This window comes from Chiloscyllium punctatum, chromosome 5 (assembly GCF_047496795.1).
Source record: "Chiloscyllium punctatum isolate Juve2018m chromosome 5, sChiPun1.3, whole genome shotgun sequence".
NCBI lineage: Eukaryota > Metazoa > Chordata > Chondrichthyes > Orectolobiformes > Hemiscylliidae > Chiloscyllium > Chiloscyllium punctatum.
Genome location: NC_092743.1, coordinates 2001864 through 2025550, shown reverse-complemented (window position 1 = coordinate 2025550; position 23687 = coordinate 2001864). Strand labels below are relative to the sequence as shown.

The 23687-nt window shown below is 46.1% G+C and overlaps 1 protein-coding gene across 2 annotated transcripts in view; it reads left to right on the top strand.

Moving 5' to 3' along the window:
* The window catches only part of agap3 (ArfGAP with GTPase domain, ankyrin repeat and PH domain 3), a 655804-nt gene extending 632970 nt beyond the window's left edge, over nucleotides 1-22834 (top strand). Inside the window, exons 15-16 of one of the 2 annotated variants that reach the window (XM_072569614.1) lie at nucleotides 20690-20945; nucleotides 21920-22834. In XM_072569614.1, coding sequence (XP_072425715.1) covers nucleotides 20690-20945; nucleotides 21920-22135 — 472 coding nt within the window. In that variant the 3' untranslated portion in view covers nucleotides 22136-22834. The remainder of the gene's footprint in view (nucleotides 1-20689; nucleotides 20946-21919) is intronic. The other variant, XM_072569615.1, reaches the window with a different exon arrangement.
* The last annotated feature ends 853 nt before the right edge of the window (nucleotides 22835-23687 follow it).

Genomic DNA, 23687 nt, shown 5'->3' with positions numbered 1-23687 from the left:
GTGCACTCTCACACGTGCACACACTCCCCCTCTCTCTCTCTGTCTCTCTCTCTCTCTCATACACACACACACATGCACAAATCCACCTACTCGATGGTCTGGCTACTAGTGGGAACAAGCGCTACTCTTTTCCTGAGTAGATTGAGTTCGGAGTATGTGTGGTCAGGCTGATTATACATTTATTCATGTAATTTTTTGACAGATGAGGTTGGTGTCATGAGCTTGAGTTGCTGGTTCGATCTAATGCCACACAAGTAATTAACGAGACAATTACAGTGTTAACTCTGACCGCGGGCCGTGCTCTGGGACCCTGTGTTACAGACTCTCAGATCTGTCATTGTAATAGTTTAGATGGAGCTCACTTGATGCTGGGGGATACACAGACCTTAATGGAGCCACACACTTCGCACGTTAAATGCTGCAGAGAAATTCCAGTTGTCAGTGGCTGTCATTTTTAAAAAAAAATAGATAGTTTTCTCATCTCTATTCTATATTTCACCACTCAATCTAGAATCTGGGTTTCGAGTCTCTCTTAGCCTAGATCATTCAGTGTAACAAGACTAACAGCCAGAAAGTAGGAAGAAACCTTGAAGATTTTTGTATTTGTTCCCAGTTGTATATTGTTCTGTGAATGTAAATCATTATCTGGGCTGAAATGCCACAGAATTAGTATATTTCCTGATGACCCTCAACCCTGATGTCAGCCTGGGATATTCAGTGAATAATGTACAATCTCTGCTCAGCCAGCTCCCTGCCAATTAACACTGCTAGCCCGGGATATTCAATACGCTGTATATAAATCTGACAACCAAAACCTTTTCTCCTTCAGTGTGAAAACCAATGTGGCAATTTTTAATGTCCGAAATCAAACGCATACTTGGTCAATGGCATTACTGCGTTCCCTTTTCAGTTTTGAGCTTTACCAGAAACTTGTTGCTGCTCAGGCTCTGTTGGGACGAGGATGGTACGTGTGTACAAACCTTACAACATTCCAGTGACAAACCCACCAGTCCGTTTCACACTCAGTCAACACAGATCCTCAGATTTCAGTTCCACTGATGAATCAATAATAGCAGGAGACAGAGTCACATAGTCACCTACAAAGACTTTCCAAACCCACGACCACTTCCTTCCAGAAGGTAAAGGGCAGCATGGGAACACCATCCCCTGGAAGTTCCCCTCCAAGCGACTTACCATCCTGACTTGGAAATATGTTGCTGTTCCTTCACTATCACTGGGTCAAAATCCTGAACTCACTCCCTAACAGCATTAGCAAGGCCTGTAGTGGTTTTAGAAGGCAGCGCACCTTCTCCAGGACAGTTAGAGATATACATTAAATTCTGGCCCAGCCAGAGGTGCCCACACCCCATGAACAAATAAATAAGGGATAAAAAGACCCTTGGGTTATAGAAAAGTCACAGAGAAATCAGCCAGGGTTCCTGCTACTGCTCACGTTCTAGTGATCTCTTGGTTAGATAGAGAGAGGAGGGGAATGTCAGCCAGGATTCCAGCTCCCAATCATTGTCCAATGATTCCTAGTTTTGAGAGAGGGGTTATAAGCCAGGATTCCTGCTCCCAATCACTGTCCAGTGATTGTCTGCTCAGTCTACAGGCCTGTGAACACTCACTTTCTGAGCTTGTTCAATGCATGGCCTCTTGTCTCTGACATTGTCAGAGTCCTCGTGTCTTTAAAGGGTGAGTGTCTTCAGGGAGCAGGAGGCTAAGAATTGAGAGAGCAATTGGCAGAGATGATTCAGTGGCCAGAGGGTTAATTGATGTTGAGTAAATTAGAATTGTTGGTATAATTTTGCTACAGAGTCTAATGGATATGGAAGTAGAATCCCTTTAATTATCAGAGAGGTATTACTGTATTCCCCTGACAGCCTTAATTAACTGCAGGGAATGTTGTCGGTTAGTATTGGAGCGAGAGTATCTGTCTGCCTTACTACATTACTCTTGGCCTCCTCATTAATCTCTTCACCTCTGCTCTCCTATCCCTGGCCTGATATTGCTCACCATCTCTCATCCTTTGCAGCTGTCCTGTCAGGCGGTTCTGCACACTCCAACCCCTTGGGCGAGACAGTAAATAGTTCTGATCAGCACCTTATACTTGGTTTCAGAACTGATTTTCTGACCTGTCCCCTCGCGGGTGTGTCTCATAATGAGTACTGGATCGTTAACCCTCTATTGCCAAAGATGCCTGGATACTGAGAGCTCAAAACAGCCTCTCGGCAACATGAATACACTGCATATAGGAACAGAACGGGGGAGACTGGGTCCCCACCGTAGATGAGATACTGAGGTGCAGGAGAGACCGTGGCCCCACGGTGCAGGAGAGACCGAGGCTCCACGGTGCAGGAGAGACCGAGGCTCCACGGTGCAGGAGAGACCGAGGCTCCACGGTGCAGGAGAGACCGAGGCCCCATGGTGCAGGAGAGACCGAGGCTCCACGGTGCAGGAGAGACCGAGGCCCCACGGTGCAGGAGAGACCGAAGCCTCACGGTGCAGGAGAGACCGAGTCCCCACGGTGCAGGAGAGACCGAGTCCCCACGGTGCAGGAGAGACCGAGTCCCCACGGTGCAGGAGATACCGAGTCCCCACGGTGCTGGAGAGACCGAGGCCCCGCGGTGCAGGAGAGACCGAGGCCCCGCGGTGCAGGAGAGACCGTGGCCCCGCGGTGCAGGAGAGACCGAGGCCCCACGGTGCAGGAGAGACCGAGGCCCCGCGGTGCAGGAGAGACCGAGGCCCCGCGGTGCAGGAGAGACCGAGGCCCCGCGGTGCAGGAGAGACCGAGGCCCCGCGGTGCAGGAGAGACCGAGGCCCCGCGGTGCAGGAGAGACCGAGGCTCCACGGTGCAGGAGAGACCGAGGCCCCACGGTGCAGGAGAGACCGAAGCCCCACGGTGCAGGAGAGAGCGAGTCCCCACGGTGCAGGAGAGAGCGAGTCCCCACGGTGCAGGAGAGACCGAGGCTCCACGGTGCAGGAGAGACCGAGGCTCCACGGTGCAGGAGAGACCGAGGCCCCACGGTGCAGGAGAGACCGAGGCCCCACGGTGCAGGAGAGACCGAAGCCCCACGGTGCAGGAGAGACCGGGACCTCACGGTGCAGCAGAACACGGCTTAGATGAGGAGAATGTGTGAGCTGTCCAGATTTGAGAACAGTGAGGAGGTAGTTGGTTTGGGATGGGTCTATATAAAACCGGATGAAGAAGTGAGAAGCCTTTAGAGTAATCGAGGAAGAGGAGTGAGTGAGATGTCTATCAGCTTTGCTCAGATTCTGTCCGGAATCAGGGATACAGGTGAGTAGATCCCATTCTGATTAATCCTGATGTTGGACAATGAGACAGCTACCCCCAGAGCCTCTCGATACTGCTTATTAACACCAGGGTTATGGGGTCAGGTTAAATGACAAGCTGAAAGCTGGATTGACAGAAAGATTCTTGTCAGTATTGGGATGCACCTTGTCTGAGTCAGTTCCCAGCTGACCCTCCAGCAATCAGTCAGCTATTCTTCTCTGAACGCTGACAGTTCCATTTCCCTAATTTCACCTTTTTTCTGATTATAGACAATTGATGTTTGGTTAACTTTCAGCTGACTGTTTTCCCAACCTTCGCGTGCTGACCCTACTTTAATTAGACTATTTCCTTCTCTCAGGCAGATTTCTTCTGCAATCTGCCTTTTTCATTTTGTTTCTTTGCATCTCACCTTGTTAATTTAATTACTCAGCCCTTTGCCTGATCTCCTTGCATAACTAATGACTTCGCTGTCTCTTACACATTCAGAGACCTGTTATTCCTCTGGAGTCCTGGGGAATAGATCTGGATTTAAATTTTTATCATTCTTTTCTATATTTTCCAGTTTTATTACCTGAAGAACTTTCCCCATCTCTGCTGAAGGCACCAATGTTCACTGGGTGCTGCACTGGGCTCTCTCACTGGGGTACAGTCCCACAGAACTGTCCTTCACTTGTGCACGGATAGTATCGAGATTCTCGAGGGTTGTTAAGGGTGCTCTCATCCAGGCAGCTGGAGAGTATTCCATCACATCTTCTGACTGTGCATATTAGATGGGTTTTGAGCAGTTAGAGAGTGAATTACTTGCCACTAAACATCCAGCTTCTGACCTGCTCTGTTAAACACTGTGTTAAAAAACCCCTCCAGTTCACTTTCTAGTCAATGGTCATCTCTGAGATGTACATAGTAGAGAATTCAATAGGGTGATGATGAGAATCTTGCTGGACATGATCAACAGGTATACCTCGACATGAGATGTGAATCTAGTCAAGTTACCAAACAGGATTGCTTACGTTCCAAGCAGCATAAGGAGCAAGTGATTGACAGAGCTCAGCGATGCCACAGTAAATGGATCAGATCTAGGTTCTGCCTCATCCAATTGTAAATGGTGCTGAACAAGTAAAACAACTCGTTGAAGGAGGAGATTCCACAAATATCCTCAACCTCAGTGATGGAGGAGAATAATGTCTCAGTGTAAAGGTTACAGCTGAAGCATTCACAGCAATCTTCAGCATCTTGACCTCCAAAAGTCCCCAGCATTACAGATGCCAGTCTTCAACAAATTTGGTTCCCTTCATGTGCTATTAAAAAATACAGTTTGATGTACTGGATATTGCAAAAGCTATTGACCCTGACAATATTCCAACAATAGTACTGAATACCTGTGCTCCAGAATCAGCTGTTGCCCTAGCCAGGCTGTTGCAGTACAGCTAGGAGAAAGTGAGGACTGCAGATGCTGGAGACCAGAGTTGAAAAATGTGGTGCTGGGTAAACACAGCAGGCCAGGCAGCATCCGAGGAGCAGGAAAGTCGACATTTCGGGCATAAGCCCTTCTTCAGGAAGGTTGTTTCAGTACAGCTACAATTCTGGCATCTACCCAACAATGTGGAAAATTGCCCAGGTGTGTCCTGCCCACTGAGGGAAATTAGTTACTTTCCATATGCTCTTTCCCACCTCCCTTCCCCACAGTATCCCTGAACTCATACCCAATCAGGTCCTCAGGGTAGTCATCTTCAATATCTTATAAATGACCTTCTCTCCATTATAAGATCAGAAATGGCGATATTCATCGATGCTCGTACAACATTCAGCACCATTCGCAACTCCTCCGATACTGAAGCAGTAGGAATCTAAATACAGCCTGGACACTATCCAATTTGGGCTCATGAATGGATAGTTGCATTCACGCCACACAAGTGCCAAGCAATGACCATCTCCAATAAGAGTGGGCATACCGTCATAACTTGATGTTCAATGGCATCACCATCAGTGAATCACCCACTGTTAACATCCTGGGAGATACCATTGACCAGAAATTGAATTGGACCAGGCTTATAAAGAACAGTGGCTGCAAGAGCAGTTCAGAGGCTAGGAATACTGCAGCGAGTAACTCACATCATGACTCCCCAAAGCCTGTCCATCATCTACAAGGCAGGAGTGTGATGGAATACTCCCCTTTGGCCTGGATGGGTGCAGCTCCAACTGCATTCAAAAAACTTGACTCCATCCAAGGCCAAAGCAGCTTGAAGTCCAACCCCTTCGCTGAGAATCAAGAATGCTTTGCTGGGGCAGTATTTGGCTGGATTGTATTCATCCTGCATCTTGTGGACAGGACAGAGCTGGGCAATCTTTCTGGAGTTGGAGCTCCTGGAAATGCTTCACAAGAGAATTAGAAGGGTCTGTGATTGTGTGCCTTTGATTCTATTTGTGTCTGAATATATCACATCGAATCCAACTGCAGGCCCGCACACATAATGCACACTTGCGCACACCCACCCACACCCACACCCACCACAGTCACACATTTAACCACTGCACTCCTAAATACACAGAACTGCCAGCGTACAAACTCAAGCACATGTGCACTGAACAAGATCCTCCCATTGGTTCACATAGACCCATACCACTGTTGGCAGGTAAGATACTGTACAGAGAGACAAACTGAAAATATAATTGCACAACTTTTCAGCAATCAGGAAAAAGAATATTTGAAAAGTGGTCATTCCAGCCACTTAGCAACCTTTGAAGGCTGTGGGCTCTTGCTCTGCAAGTTTATAGTATGCTGTGCATTTCCCTATATTCTGGGAAGGATGACCCCCTGCCAAGGAGGAGAGCTTTTGTTTGGGTTCTTTACTCTGTAAGGGTCTGCTAACGTGTCCGCTGGGGCTGTAAAGTTGTAAGACAGAACTCGGATTTAGCCGTGACTGTGCAAAGTCCCTTTTGTTGTTAACAAGACCAGGCAGTTTGCCCCTCGCTGTGACCATTCAGCTCAGAGCACTCTGGGGGAGGAAGCTGCTCATTTCAGGCCCTATTGTACTGATCATTTCCACCACTTCCCCTTGCTCCTCGGTAATTAGTCGCTGGTCAGTTCTTGGTTTTCAGGTGATTGAAATGTAGAGATGGTGTCAGGCTTCAATCTTGGGGAAGGAGACCACTGTGTGGTGGGCGGGGTTTGCTGTGAATGTGAGGAGCTGGGAGTAGGGACTGTCAGCATGAATGGAAACCTTTCCCATTCTGAATTAACCCTTTGGTAAGTGGAGCAGTATCCTGCTGCTAATCAGAGGACAGGACAAAAATTTGTGGAATTGGGTTTGTATAATTCTGGAATAAATCATTTGGAAGCTATTGGATATCAACGGTACAGATGTTTGTTTGGAGATGTATTTTATAACAGAGAGTCAGTACTTGGGGTGTTAAGGCTGGAAATTCTCTCAACCCCTCCATTGACTCTAATTTGCAACACACTTTATCCAACAGAAATCCTATTCCTGAGACACTGACTCTATTCCTCTCTCTGACCATGTCTGTTTCTGGACAAGATTTTTTGTACCTTCAGCTTCCAGTCTGCCATAAACTAGGCGTCCAAGTCTAGATCATGTCTCTCACTGGGAGATTGCCTTTTTTCACCCCAGTAACATCACACCCTCAGCTCATCTGCTGCTGAAGCCCTCACTCACACCTTTCCCACATTCCATTCATCGAAAAGTCTGTTGTCAATATTCTATACAGTGATGGAGAGAGTGAAATATGTATTTTTTTTAGTGTCTATTTGTAAAGTGTGTATGTGTGTTACTAGCTGTGTGGAGTTTGCACATTCTCCCTGTGTCTGTGTGGGTTTCCTCCGGGTGCTCCGGTTTCCTCCCACAGTCCAAAGATGTGCAGGTCAGGTGAATTGGCCATGCTAAATTGCCCGTAGTGTTAGGTAAGGGTTAGATGTAGGGGTATGGGTGGGTTGCGCTTCGGCAGGTCGGTGTGGACTTGTTGGGCTGAAGGGCCTGTTTCCACGCTGTAATCTAATCTAATCTAATCTAATCTAGTCTGTGTGTGTAACTGAGTGTGTATTTGGGTGAGTGTAACTGAGTGCCTACTTGTGTGTGTGTCCTTCTGAGTGTGTATTTGGGTGTTTTGGTGTTTATAAGTGTGTGTTTGTATGATAATGAATGTGAAGTTTTGTATGTATTTGTGGGTTTCTGTGAGAATGAGTGTAGTTGTGCGTATGTTTCTGAGTGTGTGTGCAGTAATGGTTTGTTTATAACCATAGATGCATATTGGGACTCCTTTTACTTGGGAATCCTTACAGTTTCACAGGCATGTGCTATCCCATCCATCAGACCTGATAAATTGATAGTCTAATTAAGTGCAAACTTTACTCAAACTGAGAGGAATCTTCTGTTATTGTTCAGTCCGCTTAGCAACGGTGAGTTGCTGACTCTGTCATCACTGAATGTAAGGGTCTTACTCAGTGTTGGCAGTTGGCCAGCCTTTGGGCTGTGAGCAGTGAGTCCCTGCTGGCTTCTGGTAATGTACACTCACACAGTCTCATTCCAATTCTATTCACATTAAAAGGCTCACAGCAAAGAGGGCGACAGAGGTAAGTGATTTGTGTTTCCCTATTAAAATGTGTTAGGAACTAATTAATCAGTAGTTACGGCACTTCCCAAATCCCAGCCTTTGGAATGTCTCCAGTCGGCTAACTGAAGCTTGATATTAATTCTAATTATAGGGTCCCTATTACTGAGAGTTGCTCAGTCCATACAGACTGAACACTTAAAGGAACAGGATTCATATTACTGCATATACAGATTGAACACTTGAATCGGAAAGATTCCCATCACTAAGTGAGGGCACAGGCTGAACATTTAAAGGGACAGGGTACCTAATACTGAGGTAAAAACAATGACTGCAGATGCTGGAAACCAGATTCTGGATTAGTGGTGCTGGAAGAGCACAGCAGTTCAGGCAGCATCCAAATAGCTTCGAAATCGACGTTTCGGGCAAAAGAAGGGCTTTTGCCCGAAACGTCGATTTCGAAGCTATTTGGATGCTGCCTGAACTGCTGTGCTCTTCCAGCACCACTAATCCAGTACCTAATACTGAGTGAGTGTGCGGCCTGAACGCTTAAAGGGACAGTTACAGAATGATAGGACACTGGGAAACTGAGAGGAACAGAGGGATCCTCTGCATCTTTAAAAGCGCGTAATGGTGTAAGAATTAAGAGCAGGCATAAGCCGATCAGTTCCTTGAGCTTGCTCCACCATCCAACATCTGACTGATTACATTATGGTCTTTCCTCCACTTTTCTGTCTGTCTCCAGAAGCCTTGACTCCCTTATTAATCACATCTCTGTCCAACTCAGCCTTGAATATACTTCGTGGCTCAGCCAGAAGAACTTCTTCCTCATCTCATTGCAAATGGGAGACTCTTACTCTGCAATCATATCCCCTCATTTAGGATTCCCCATGAAAGAAATATTACTAAGCGAGTAATATTACTTTGACAGGCTGCCCTGTCAAAGGTGCAAGGTTCCTGACACAGATAGTACAGAGGGACTTACATGATGGATGGAGAAGGTAGGTCGCTACCAACTTTTGGAACACCTTGAGATGGGTCATAAACACTGAGCTGACCAGCACCACCACATTGCCCACAACAGATAATATAGACCTCACAACCCGCTTTCTCATTTAGGCATACAACTTATTTTTTACGTGTGTCCAGAATGCAAATATCTAAAAGTATTGCTGGAAGGCACAGATTTAAAGTAATCAGTACAAGAAGCAAATGTGACAGGGGAAATAACGTTTCCATGCAGTGAGGTGGTCACGGTCTGGAATTCTGTGCTTGAGAGTGTGGTGGAAGCAGTTTCAACTAAAGCTTTTGAAAGAGAATTAACCAATTATTTGAAAGGGTGGAAAGTGTAGTGTTAGGGGGAGAAGGCTCTGAGTGAATTGCTCATTTGAAGAGCTGAATGAACGCTTTCTACACTTCTGTGATCCTCTGTGATTCTGTGAAGCTGCAGTTTAAAAATGGCATCAGAGGCATGGAAGCTGAAAAGCCTCAGCAGTGGTGAGCAGGCCCCCTCACGCACCACGACACTCCGGTGCTTGAGAAACAACGGCTTTCCCTGATAGTTAACACCTAACAAAGTGCAAGATCACATGCCGACATTTGCCACTGGCTATGGCAGAGTGAGGCGTCATGAGTCTCACTCAACACCACACTTAAACTGCAAATTCAGCCCAACAGAGTAGGAGGAAGAGGCTTGAGATCCCTCAGTTTCAGGAACTCAGAAAAAGGTGAGAAAAACAGGCATCAAAGACAGTAATCTCTGGATGACTCCCAGTGCTGCTTGTTTGGTGAGTACAGAAACAGGAGGGTACTGTTGATTAAGGGAGGTCTGGTGCAGGAAGGACAGCTTCATATTCCCAGGGCATTCGGACCAGTTTCAGGACAGAAGGCTTGAGCCTGAGCAGCACTGGGTGTAATGCCTTCGCAGGGAGTGCTGTTGGGGGGAATAAGGTTAAACTCGGCCACAGAAGGTTAGTCAAATACAGCCAAGGGAAGAGAGATGAGGTGCATTGAAAACCAGGCAAGATAATCAGAAACCGAGTAAAGAGCAGGATTTCAATGGGAGAAAAAGTGAAGAAGTCTAACTCGGTCAGGAAATTTCTGTATCCACATGACAGACGTTGCAAAAAAATGAGGATAGCCAGCTGTAGGTATCAGTTTGCAGGTAGGATTCTGTTATAATGGCTTTAACAGAGACATGGTTAAAAAATGGGCAGGAATAGGAGTGAAAGATTCTTCACTGCCTTGTGTTCAGGAGCACAGCAAAGGATTAAAGTGAAAGGTGGAAAGAGTGACAATGTTTTACAGAGGACAGTTCTGAAGGGCTCAGTGAGTGAATCTGTTGGCTGAATTTGAACAGGAAAGGAGTTGTCACATTGCTGGTGTTTACTATAGACCTTCTCGTTAGTGAGAATGGGATTGAGGAACAATTCTACTGGCAAATTATGGAAAAACAAAGGAAAAATAATGGTCAGAAACCTCAATTACATTCATCTGATTTTATTCCTTCAGGGTGTCACTGGCTGTGCTAACATTTATTCCCCAACCCGAACTGCCCTTGAGCTCAGTGACCCGCTTAGCTATTTCAGGGGACAGCTCAGAGTCACTTGAGTCACATGTAGGCCAAAACAGGTAAAGATTGCTCTAAAGGCCATTGATGAACCAGATGGGTTTTTAAGAACAAATCGATGAAAATTTCATGGCCATCATCTAGGTGAGCTTTCAGTTCCACATTTATTTTTTGAATTGAAATGTCATCAGCTGCTGTGATGAGATTTGAATCCATGTCTCCAGAGCACGAACCTGAGCTTCTTGGTTTCTAGTTCAGTGACATCACCAACACACTACAGTCTCTCCAATAGAGATAGGGAGAAAACTCTATTCAAGAAAGCAGACAAAGAAGTAAGGAAGGCGAAGAACTTTTAAAAATTCATTTATGGGATGTAGGCATCACTGGCTGAGCCTCCCTATTTGCTGCCCTCTTGAACTGCTGCAGTCTACCTGCTGTAGGGGTTGACCACATGACTTTAGGGAGGGAATTCCAGGACTTTGTCCCAGAAATGATGGCATATTCCCAAATGAGGATGGTGACTGGCTTGGACGGGAACCTTGGTGGTGGTGTTCCCATGTATCTACTGCCTTGTCATTCTAGTTGGAAGTGATTGTGGGCTTGGAAGGTGCTGTCTGGGGATCTTTGGTGAAGTTTGGCAGTGAATTTTGTACGCACTGCGACTGAGCATCGGTGTTGGAAGGAGTGGATGTTTGTGGATACGGTGCCAATCAAGTGTCCTGGATGGTGTCAAGCTTCTTGAGTGTTGTTGGGGCTGCACCCATCCAGGCAAGTGGGGAGTATTCCATTACACTCCGGGCTTGGGTCTTGTAGATGGTGGGTAGGCTTTGGGAGTCAGGTCGTGAATTACTCACCTCAGACCTGTTCTTGTAGCCATTACGTTTATATGGCTAGTCCAGTTCAGTTTCTCGTCGATGGTATCCCCCAATGATGTTGATAGTGGGTGATTCAGTGATGGTAACATCATTGGATATCAAGACACAGTGGTTAGATTCTCTCTTATTGGTGATGGTCATAGTCTGGCATTTGTGTGACTCGAATATTAATTACCACTTGTCAGCCTAAGTCTGGATATTGTCCAGATCTTGTTGCATTTGAACATTAGATTACTTACAGTGCGGAAACAGGCCCTTCGGCCCAACATGTCCACACCAACCCACCGCAGCACAACCCACCCAGATCCCCTCCCCTACATTTACCACTTCACCTAACACTACGGCCAATTCACCTAACCTGCACATAAGACCATAAGACATAGGAGTGGAAGTAAGGCCATTCGGCCCATCGAGTCCACTCCGCCATTCAATCATGGCTGATGGGCATTTCAACTCCACTTACCCGCATTCTCCCCGTAGCCCTTAATTCCTCGAGACAACAAGAATCTATCAATCTCGGCCTTGAAGACATTTAGCGTCCCGGCTTCCACTGCACTCTGCGGCAATGAATTCCACAGGCCGACCACTCTCTGGCTGAAGAAATGTCTCCGCATTTCTGTTCTGAATTGACCCCCTCTAATTTTAAGACTGTGTCCACGGGTCCTAGTCTCCTCACCTAACGGAAACAATTTCCTAGCGTCCACCCTTTCCAAGCCATGTATTATCTTGTACGTCTCATTAAGTCTCCCCTTAATCTTCTAAACTCCAATGAATACAATCCCAGGATCCTCAGCCGTTCCTCATATGTTAGACATCTTTGGACTGTGGGAGGAAACCGGAGCACTCGGAGGAAACCCACACAGACACGGGGAGAATGTGCAAACTCCACACAGAGAGTCACCTGAGGCGGGAAACGAACTCGGGTCTCTGGCGCTGTGAGGCAGCAGTGCTAACCACTGTGCCACCGTGCCCTAACCACTGTGCCACCGTGCCCTAACCACTGTGTCACCGTGCCCTAACCACTGTGTCACCGTGCCCTAACCACTGTGCCACCGTGCCCTAACCACTGTGCCACCATGTCACCGTGGACTGCTTCAGGATCTGAGGAGTTGTGATTGATAGTGAACATTGTGCAATCTTTGATGAACATCCCCACTTCTGACCTTATGATGGAGGGAAGGTCATTGATGAAGCAGCTGAAGATGGTTGGCCCAACGACAACTACTGCAGGAACTCCTGCAGAGATGTCCTGGAGCTGAGATGACTGACCTCCAACAGCCGCAACCATCTTCCAATGTGCCAGGTATGACTCTGACCAGCGGAGAGTTTGCTCCCAATACCCATTGATTCCAGGAGCAAGTGAGGACTGCAGATGCCGGAGATCAGAGTTGAGAGTGTGGTGCTGGAAAAGCACAGCAGGTCAGGCAGCATCCGAGGAGCAGGAGAATCAACGTTTTGGGTATAAGCCTTTCCTGATGAAGGGTTTATGCCCAAAATGTCGATTCACCTGCTCCTCGGATGCTGCCTGACCTGCTGTGCTTTTCCAGCACCACAGTCTTGACCCATTGATTCCCATTTTGCCAGGGCTCCTTGATGCCACACTTGGTCAAATGCAACCTTGATGTCAAGGGCTGTCACTCTCTCCTGCCCTCTGGAATCTTTTGTCCATGTTTGACCCAAGGCTGTAATGAGGTCAGGAGCTGGGTGTCACTGAGCAGATTATCGCTGAGCAGGTGCTGCTTGATAGCATTGTTGATAGTACCTTCCATCACTTTACTGATAATTGAGAGTAGACTGATGGGGGTGATAAATGGCTCGGTTAGATTTGTCCTGCCGGACATACCTGGGCAATTTTCCACATTGTTGGGTAGATGTCAGTGTTGTAATTGTACTGGATCAGCTTGGCTAAGGAGGGGCACATTCAGGAGCAGAAGTCTTGTTAGGGCCATGGCCCATATCTTGTGCCTCCAATTGTTTCTTGATACCATGTGGAGTGAATTGAATTGACTGAAAACTGGTATCTTTAATGTTAGGGTCCACTGCAGGAGGCTGAGATGGATCATCCACTTGACACTTCTGGCTGAAGATTGCTGCGAAAGATTCACCTTACCTTTTGCACTGATGTGCTGGGCTTTTCCACCATTAAGGAGGGGGGTATTTGTAGAGCCTCCCCCTCCAGAGAATTGTTTGATTGTCCACCAGCATTCATGACTGGGTTGTGGCAGGACTGCAGGTTTAAATTTGATCTGTTGGTTGTGGGATCACTTAGCTCTTTCTTAAGTTTTAGGCGTGCAAGTAGTCCTTGTGTGATCGCTTCACCAGGTTGACACCTCATTTTTAAAAGCTTTTCTTAGGTATACATCTAAAATGTGTACAGAGGAACTTCCTGTATGTTTGAGCATAAGGAAAATAGGAGCAGCTTGAGACCATTCAGTTCATCAAGCCTACTCCACCAGCCAGTACAATCCTGGTTAATACTTGGCATTAATTCCGTCTTCCTAGCTTCTCCCCATTTGCCTTGATTCCCTGAGAGGCCCAGACTCTGTCTCAGCCTTGAATACACTCAATGGTCACCACTCTGCAATGGAGGCTTCAAAGACTGGCAATCTTCTGACAGAAGAAACTTAACTTTTGGGACAGAGATGAGGTTAGAAGTATCCTGTTTAGACTGTGCTCCTGTGGCCTCGATTCCTCAGGCAGGGGAAACAATCTCTGTTTCCCCTATCCAACTCAAAAGGACAGGGTGAATATAGCACACATCACTGGCTTGTATTCCTGTGTGAAATCTGTGACCACCTGGACCGAGGATAAAGATTTGCTTAAATTCTATCTGTGGATGTGGAGTGCCTTGTACTGTTGCAGTCGGTGTTCAAATGATTTATCAAAAATCGTGTTACAGATAAACAACTAGTTTATTATGTATAGACAGTTTGAAATTAATCCTGATCTGTGAAATGCTGTTGAAATGCATGCTTTGTTTCTTCACTATCCTCATTTCACAGCCTTGATTCTCCCCCCCACCCCACCTATAAGCCAGACTATTATTTAAATGGAGAGTGAGACTACAAAAAAGTGTAGCACAGAGGAATCTGGGTGTTCTTGAGCAAATATGAAGGTGCAGCAAGTGAGTAAGAAGACAAGTGGAACTCATGGGGAAATCTCAAACTCGGGGACATAGTTATAGAATAAAGGGACATTGATTCCCGCCTCAGGCAACTGACGGTGTGGAGTTTGCACGTTCTCCCCGTGTCTGTGTGGGTTTCCTCCGGGTGCTCCAGTTTCCTCCCACAGTCGAAAAATGTGCAGGTTAGGTGAATTGGCAGTGAAATCAGAGTTAATTTTTTGGGTTCAGTGATCCATCCTCAGAACAGAATTAATAAATAAATGATGCACATAACGAGGAACTACTTTACCTTTGTCTTCACTATGGAGGATACTGAAACATCCCAGTAATAGCTGTAAATCAGGAGGTGAAAGGAAAAGAGCAATCAGACACAGAATGCTAGAGAAATTCAGCAGGTCTTGTGGAGAGAGACACAGTAAGCATTTCAAGTCCAATGTAACCGTGATTGGACTCAAGACTTTGATTCTGCTTCTGTCTCCACTGATATTGTCAGATCTGCTGGGTTTGTCCAGTACTTTCTATGTTTATTTCAGATTTCCATCAGTTGCAGTGTTTTTGCATTTATTTGAAGGACGACAGAAACGTGGTGAAATTATAATCACCAGGGAAGCAATACCGAGCAAACTGATGGAGCTGCAGGTTGGTAAGTTTCCAAGTCCCAGTGGATTTCATCCTAATGTCTCAAAAGAGGTGACTCATGAGATAATAGATGCATTAGTGTTAATTTCCCAAAATGTGTTAAATTCTGGAAAAGAATTCTTTCAAGAAAGATGAGGGGTAGAAAATCAGGAACTGTGGGCCATTTGCCTTGGAACAACACAGGCTAATCAGGAAAGTCAGTACCATTTGGTGAACGGGAAATATAGATTCACCAGTTTATTGGAATTGTTCAAAGGAGTAACGTTTGCAGGTGTCGTGGCGAGCCCATAGATGGATTTCAAGAAGTGAAATTTGACAAGGAGCCACAGAAAAGATTATTGTGCAAATGAGGAGCTGTATTGGGGGTAACTTAAGAACGCAGCTGGAAGATTATCTGGCTGGCAGGAAAACTGAGTTTGCATAAATGGGTCTTTTTCTGATTGGCAGCAGATGACAAGTGGACTCCTTGATCAATATGATTCTCCCCACCACCCGCTTCTGCTTCCGTGATCTTTCCACTCTCAGTGCTCCTTTAAACTTCGCTGATCCTCTCCTCCCGAGTCACACAGAGCTCTGCCCCTGATCTGGCTGTTTTTGTTTCAGTTCCCCTATTCCTCAAATACGTGATTCACAAGGCATGAGTATGCAAGTACAGTAAGGTAGTCAGAAGGCTAATGGAATATCTTCCTTTATTCCAAGAGGAACTGAACATAAAAGTAAGGATGTTATACTTCACTTATACAGGGAATCAGTGAGACCACATTTCAAATACTGTTGTGTGTTCATAGTTTGTGAGAAGATTTGTAGCTCGGGTGCTCGTTGTTGTGGTTCTGTTCGCCGAGCTGGGAATGTGTGTTGCAGACGTTTCGTCCCCTGTCTACGTGACATCCTCAGTGCTGGGGAACCTCCTGTGAAGCGCTTCTGTGATCTTTACTCCAGCATTTGTAGTGGTTTGAATCTACCGCTTCCCGTTGTGTGTATTTTTAGTCTCATTTGAAGAAGGATATAAATATGGTTCAGGAGAGGTTTTTTGATTGATACCTGCAAAAAGGTTCGGTGAGCTCAGTTGGCTGCATAGCTGGTTTGTGATGCAGAGTGACAACAACAGTGAGAGTGCAATTAAGGTCCCACCTTCTCAACCTCTCCCCTCAACTGAGGCATAGTGACCCTCCAGTTAAACCACCACCACTCATCTGTCTTTAACGAGAGAGCAACCCTTTGGTCTCCTGGGACTATGGCAACTTCCCCTTTTACCAGGAATTGTGGGTTGTCTCATGAGGAAAAGTTGGAAAACTGGGCTTGTTTCCACTGGCGTTTAGAAAAATGAGGGGTGACTTGATTGAAATGTACGTGATCCTGAATGGTCCTGTCAAGCTGAACTTTATCTTGTCCATCAGGAAACTCTGGTGGGTCAGTCTTAAACTCGAGGGCACTGGTAAAATTTGGAAGCACCTTCTTATGACAAAGATGAGGAGAAAGGTTTTCCTCTGAGGGTTGTGCAACTTTGGATCTCTCTGCTGTAGAAGGTGAAGGAGGTGTTTTTGAGGTCGATGTAGATTGGGTCTTGTTATGCAGGTGAATTAAATGCTGTCAGAGGTAGGTAGGAATGTGAATTTTGGAACACAACAGATCAACCATGATCTTATTGAATGGCAGAGCAAGCTTGAGGGGCTGAATGGCATCCCTGTGCTCCTAATTCTTTGCATGTTTGTACGTCAATAAGCTACACAATTCCACGGGTCTCTTCCCCTTTTACAGAAACACAGTGCCTTGCTTTCTGTACACACATGGCTTGTGGACAAGAGAGGCAGGACAAGATTTATTCTCATCCAAGATTACCATGAGGACATGAAGAGTCAGTGAAAAGGGTGGGCCTGGAGGTCTGTGGCTCAGTCTGGGTCAGACAGCAAGGTCCTCTTCTCTGAATGGCACCAGTGACCCCCCACCCCGGGTTGGTTTTTATGACAAATACAGCATCTTTTACGGTGACTTTTCCTTGGGCCAGGCCCTAAATGACCCAAATGATTCAATTCCAGATCTGAATGCCTGGTCAGTTTCAAACCCAAGATCCCTGGGTTTCCAGCCCAGGACCAGCACCAGCACCATGCTGTGTTCTGCCTCAATGGGGGAGTCCTTCATCAGGAACTTATGGTGGATATCACGGATCTATCATTGTGTGCCCTGAAGGGGTTAATTATATAATGACGTTGATAAGCAGAAAGGTGGTCTCGGAGGGGCTGGCACTTGAAAGCTGTGCGTTGTTAGTCTGTATCAGACTGAGGGTGCTGTCAGTCACTCATTCAGACAACAGTACAACAGCCTGGCGTCTGTAAGCCCTTATCAGTTCGTGCAGACAGTTCAGAGGTCAGCTGTGTTCTGAGCATGCTTCAAGAAGATGGTTCTACCTTGGTATTGATTCCATGTGTTATCCAGATACCAGTGATAACAGTGAGGAAGCGAGAGGCATTTCTGTTCTGTGAAAAGTGACTTGGACAGTGCAACTGCATTATTCAGACCAATCGATTCCACGCTCCCTCGGGCGGTTTAAATCGTGGCTGAACAGCGGGAGCTATTGTTAACGGTACTTCAAACACAGAATTGGAAGCTGCTGATAAAATGTACTCATCGTTGTTTTGTTAACGTGATTGCTCAGATCACAGAGCTCTACTCAGTTCATATCACTGACCTTTACAAACTGCCTGAAGATTAACTCTTCACTCCTTTACACTCTCTCACTCTCCCAAACACTGAGACCAAAGAGGAGACCAGTCATACATTTAAAGTCACAAAACTCAGGTAATGGACCAAGTAGAGGATGCAGAAATAGTACCTTGCAGAGCCGAGGGTACCCAAAGACATTATCAAAAACTAAAACTCCCAGGACACGGACAGCATGAGGTTAGATACAGAACAAGGGAAGGTATGGTGGCACAGTGGTTAGCACTGCTTCCTCACAGCACCAGGGACCCGGATTCAATTTCAGCCCTGGTTAACTGTCTGTGTGGAGTTTGCACATTCTCCCCATGTCTGCGTGCGTTTCCGCCCACAATCTGAAGGTGTGCAGGTTAGGTGGATTCTCCATGGTAAATTGCCCATAGTGTGCAGGGATATTTAGGTGGATTAGTCATAGGAAATGTAGGGTTACAGGGATAGAGTGGGCTGGATGGTATGCTGTTTGGAGAGTTGGAGTGGACTCAATGGACCGAATGGCCTGGTCCCATACGAGGGATTCTATGCTTCTAATAAAGTTCCTTCAGCTTTGCTGTGGAAGAGGATATAGAAGATATAGAAAGTAGCAAAATGGATGGTGACATCTTGCAAAATATCCAGATTACAGAGAAGGAAGTGCTGGATGCCTTGAAATGCATAAAGGTGAATAAATCCCCAGGACCTGATCAGGTATACCCTAGAACTCTGTGGGAAGCTAGAGAAGTGATTGCTGGGCCTCTTGCTGAGATATTTATATCATGAATAGTCACAGGTGAGGTGCCGGAAGACTGGAGGTTGGCAAACGTGGTGCCACTGTTTAAGAAGGGTGGTAAGGACAAGCCAGGGAACTATAGACCAGTGAGCCTGACCTCGGTGGTGGGCAAGTTGTTGGAGGGAATCCTGAGGGACAGGATGTACATGTATTTGGAAAGGCAAGGACTGATTAGGGATAGTCAACATGGCTTTGTGCATGGGAAATTGTGTCTCACAAACTTGATTGAGTTTTTTGAAGAAGTAACAAAGAGGATTGATGAGGGCAGAGCGGTAGATGTGATCTATATGGACTTCAGTAAGGCGTTCGACAAGGTTCCCCATGGGAGACTGGTTAACAAGGATAGATCTCATGGAATACAGGGAGAACTAGCCATTTGGATACAGAATGGCTCAAAGGTAGAAGACAGACGGTGGTGGTGGAGGGTTGTTTTTCAGACTGGAGGCCTGTGACCAGTGGAGTGCCACAAGGATCGGTGCTGGGTCCTCTACTTTTTGTCATTTACATAAATGATTTGGATGCGAGCACAAGAGGTACAGTTAGTAAGTTTGCAGATGACACCAAAATTGGAGATGTAGTGGACAGCGAAGAGGGTTACCTCAGATTACAACGGGATCTTGTTCAGATGGGCCAATGGGCTGAGAAGTGGCAGATGGAGTTTAATTCAGATAAATGCGAGGTGCTGCATTTTGGGAAAGCAAATCTTAGCAGGACTTATACACTTAATGGTAAGGTCCTAGACAGTGTTGCTGAACAAAGAGACCTTGGAGTGCAGGTTCATAGCTCCTTGAAAGTGGAGATGCAGGTAGATAGGATAGTGAAGAAGGTGTTTGGTATGCTTTCCTTTATTGGTCAGAGTATTGAGTACAGGAGTTGGGAGGTCATGTTGTGGCTGTACAGGACATTGGTTAGGCCACTGTTGGAATATTGCATGCAATTCTGATCTTCCTATCGAAAAGATGTTGTGAAACTTGAAAGGGTTCAGAAAAGATTTACAAGGATGTTGCCAGAGTTGGAGGATTTGAGCTATAGGGAGAGGCTGAACAGGCTGGGGCTGTTTTCCCTGGAGCGTCGGAGGCTGAGGGGTGACCTTATAGAGGTTTATAAAATAATGAGGGACATGGATAGGATAAATAGGCAAAGTCTTTTCCCTGGGGTCAGGGAGTCCAGAACTAGAGGGCACAGGTTTACGGTGAGAGGGGAAAAATATAAAAAGGACCTAAAGGGCAACTTTTTCACGCAGAGGGTGGTACGGGTATAGAATGTGCTGCCAGAGAAAGTGGTGGAGGGTGGTACAATTGCAACATTTAAGAGGCATTTGGATGGGTATATGAATAAGAAGGGTTTGGAGGGATATGGTCCGGGTGCTGGCAGGTGGGACTAGATTGGGTTGGGATATCTGGTCGGCATGGACAGGTTGGACCGAAGGGTCTGTATCCATGCTGTACATCTCTATGACTCTAATACTACCAGATTTGTTTTTACACAGATTAATTAATTGTTCTGGGATGTCTTAGGCTAATTGAAGTTGTTTTAACCTACGTCATTGAAGATTTTATTTTCATGGATTTATTTTACATTTCTTCACCTGCATCTAAATATTTTTATATTCTTGTAGTTCCCCATCACCAATATTATCTTTGTGAATCTGCTGTGTAAAGAGCTTTGATATTTCTTCTGTGGCCTAACTGCAATCTGTGGCTGTGTTTCTTAAGTGAGAAACACCGATGTCATAGAACCACAGAATCCCTACAGTGTATAAAAAAGCCATTCAGCCCATTGAGTCTGCACCAACCCTCCAGAGAGCATCCTACCCTGACCCAGCCCCCAACCTTATCCCCGTAACCCCAGATTTCCCATGGCCACTCCGCCTAACCTACACATCCTGGGACACTACAGACAATTTAGCATGGCCAATCCACCGAACCTGCACATCTTTGGATCGTGGGAGGAAACCGGCGCACCCGGTGGAAACCCACACAGACATGGGGGAGAATGTGTACACAGACAGACGCCCAAGGATGAAATCGGACCCTGGTCCCTGGCGCTGTGAGGCAACAGTGCATATTTGTGTTGAGAGGTGGTTAGCCTAGGAGCATGGAGTGATGTCTTGTGTCTAACTCATTGGTCCTTCTTGCAGGGAGGAGAAGGAGCACTGGATCAGAGCCAAGTACGAACAGAAACTACTCCTGGCACCCTTGCCACAATCGGACATCCCCCTGGGACAGCAGCTGCTCCGAGCTGTGGTGGAGGATGATCTCCGGCTGGTCGTCCTGCTCCTTGCTCACGGAACCAAGGAAGAAGTGAATGAGACCTATGGAGATGGAGATGGCCGGACTGCATTGCACCTGTCCTGTGCCATGGCCAATGTTGTTATAACTCAGCTTCTTATATGGGTAAGAATCACATCAGTGAATGTACAAGTGTAATGTTATACCCAGGCTGCAGCTCCAGTCTCTAACAGTCTCATGTCATCACCCACACAGGCAGCTCCTCAGAGGGAGGTGGTAACTTGGTGAAATGTCACTGGATTAGGAACCCAGTACCTCAGGCTGATATTCTAGAGTCATGGGTTTGAATCCAATTGTGACTTTAAATCCAAATTTAAATTCTGTAAAAATCTGGAATGAAAAGCTGTTCTAATTGTTACTGTGTAACCATTGGCAATTCTTGTAAAAACCTATTGGTTCACTAATGGCTTTGAGGGAAGGAATCTCATCCTCACGCAGTCCGGCCGAGATGTGACTCTGCCCTCTGAAATGGCTGAGTAAGCCACTCAATTGTTTAAGACAAATAGAGGGAAAGGTCCTGTGAGTGTCCCTATCAAAGTACACCACAAGGATTGCAGTGATTCAAGAAAGCAGCTCGCCACTTTCTCCAGGACAATGAGGCAACAGCAGTAAATGCTGGCCGGGGCAATGACACCCAGATCCCAAGAACACATTCAAAAGGAAACAATAAAAGTGTGTTTTTTTTTTATTGGAATGAAGCATAAACGCTCTTTCTTTGTAGCTCTTGCATTTATAAAACAGAAAACTCCCCCGCAGCCTTCTGCTTTGAATCATTTTTCCTTACCCCCTCTCTTCATATCGATATTTCACAGTCCCTCTCAGTCTCTCTACCCTCACCGTTCTCCTCCTCTCTCCCTTGATCTCCATTGCTGTCTCATTCTTTCTCTAATTCCAACTATGTCTTATTTTCTCTCTCTCTCCTTCTCATTCCATTTGTCTTCCTCCTCCGTGATGTCACTGACACCAACCATTGCTCCCTGTCCTGATTGATGCTGCTTCTCCCTGATGCTTGGTCTGATAGTTGACCCTCTCAGAGGCTGATTTCACTAAGCGATTGCTGTTTGCTGGTGTTGTTACAGTACGGAGTCGATGTGAAGAGTCGGGATGCTCGTGGACTGACACCAATGGCATACGCTCGGCGAGCAGGAAGTCAGGAGTGTATCGAGATTCTGACACAGTATGGATGTCCCAGTGACAACTTCATTCCCATCCCAACCCCAAATCTATCACGCAGGAACACCAACGTTAATAACAACTCGCAGTCAGAGCTGAATCGAAGTGCCAGCATCATCTAATCTCCCGACATTCAGAGGACACAGCTCCCAGCCATTCTTGTTTATGTGTTCTCTCTCCCCCGGCACCCTCCCTGTCTCAAACAGCAGACTGACGGACCTTCTCCTCACTGACCATTGCTGCTCCATGAATGACCCAGTGTTGCAGAGTGTTTCTTTCTTAATTATGATGTGGTCTGGTGCACAATGCTCAAACCTGCAATCCTGATGCTCAAGTCTAGGTGACTAGGGTAAAAGAGACACTGAGCCTGATCCTGGATGGACACAGACTACAGGGCAGGACACAGCACCCAGCAGTGTCAAAGGCAGAATCATGTTGTTACTGCAAAAGCAAATACCAAGGAGCATCATTCAGTTTACTCAAACCAAGCACACCACACTGAGTGGTGCAGGCATCCTAGAGGGCAGAGCAAAGTGTATGAAAGTGTGTGTTACACACTGCAGGCAGTCCCTGGGTTGTGAATGGGTTCTGTTCTCAACTCTGTTCATGAATCGATTTGCACCAAAGTCAGAACACAATACAATACAATACAAGGACCTTTAAAATTAATATCAATACATCCCTGTGTGGGATCGCATCTTTAAGTACAAGTGCTCGTAAGTCAGACATTGGTAAATTGGAGACAACCTGTGGTGCGCTTGTGTGTGTGAGAGAGAGTGTTTGTGTGTGCGTGGGCGTGGCTGTGTACGTGTGTGTATGTGTGTGTATTTGTGTGTGTGTGTGTGTGTGTGTGAACACTAATCATGAATGTCCTTTTATACACTAATGATGACTGTCTGCTGTATTTGTACAATGATTGTGAGAGATTGTGTCATACACTAATGATGACTGTCTGCTGTATTTGTACAATGATTGTGAGAGATTGTGTCATACACTAATGATGACTGTCTGCTGTATTTGTACAATGATTGTGAGAGATTGTGTCATACACTAATTATGAATGTCCTGTGTATTTGTTACACAGAGTGTGGGAGTGTGTTATACGCTAATGGTGAATGTCCTATGTATAATAGTGGTGTGAAATATGGATGCTTGTTTGATTTTGCCAGTTCGCCGTGTCCCATGCATTCCACTTGTCTTTCACTGTATTTTCTCTCCAGTACAGGTCTGTGCTAGGCTGCAATCCTTATGTTATTGATTGTCACTGACAATGGGAACTCTGCTCTCCTTGTTCCTACTTGCTTTTGAATCCAGAATGACAAGGTTATGGTGAATGGAGCAACTTCAGTTCCCTCTGGAGAGTGGGTGAACAATACATGGAGTCTCTTCTTCACTGGAGGAAAGTTTGGAATCAAGCTGCCCTGAAATCATCAGGATTTTAATTAATAGAACAGGAACTGGATACTGTTTGAAATGGGATATCATAGACAGGCATCATGTCTACAGGGTTTGGGGTGTGTCCAGGAGAAGCGGTCAGTGTGGCCAGAGCGTGAATTGTGTCCTGGAGGAATGGTCAGTGTGTTCAGAGCTTGAACTATGTCCTGGAAGAATGGTCAGTGTGGTCAGAGCGTGAATTGTGTCCTGGAGGAATAGTCAGTGTGGTCAGAGCTTGAA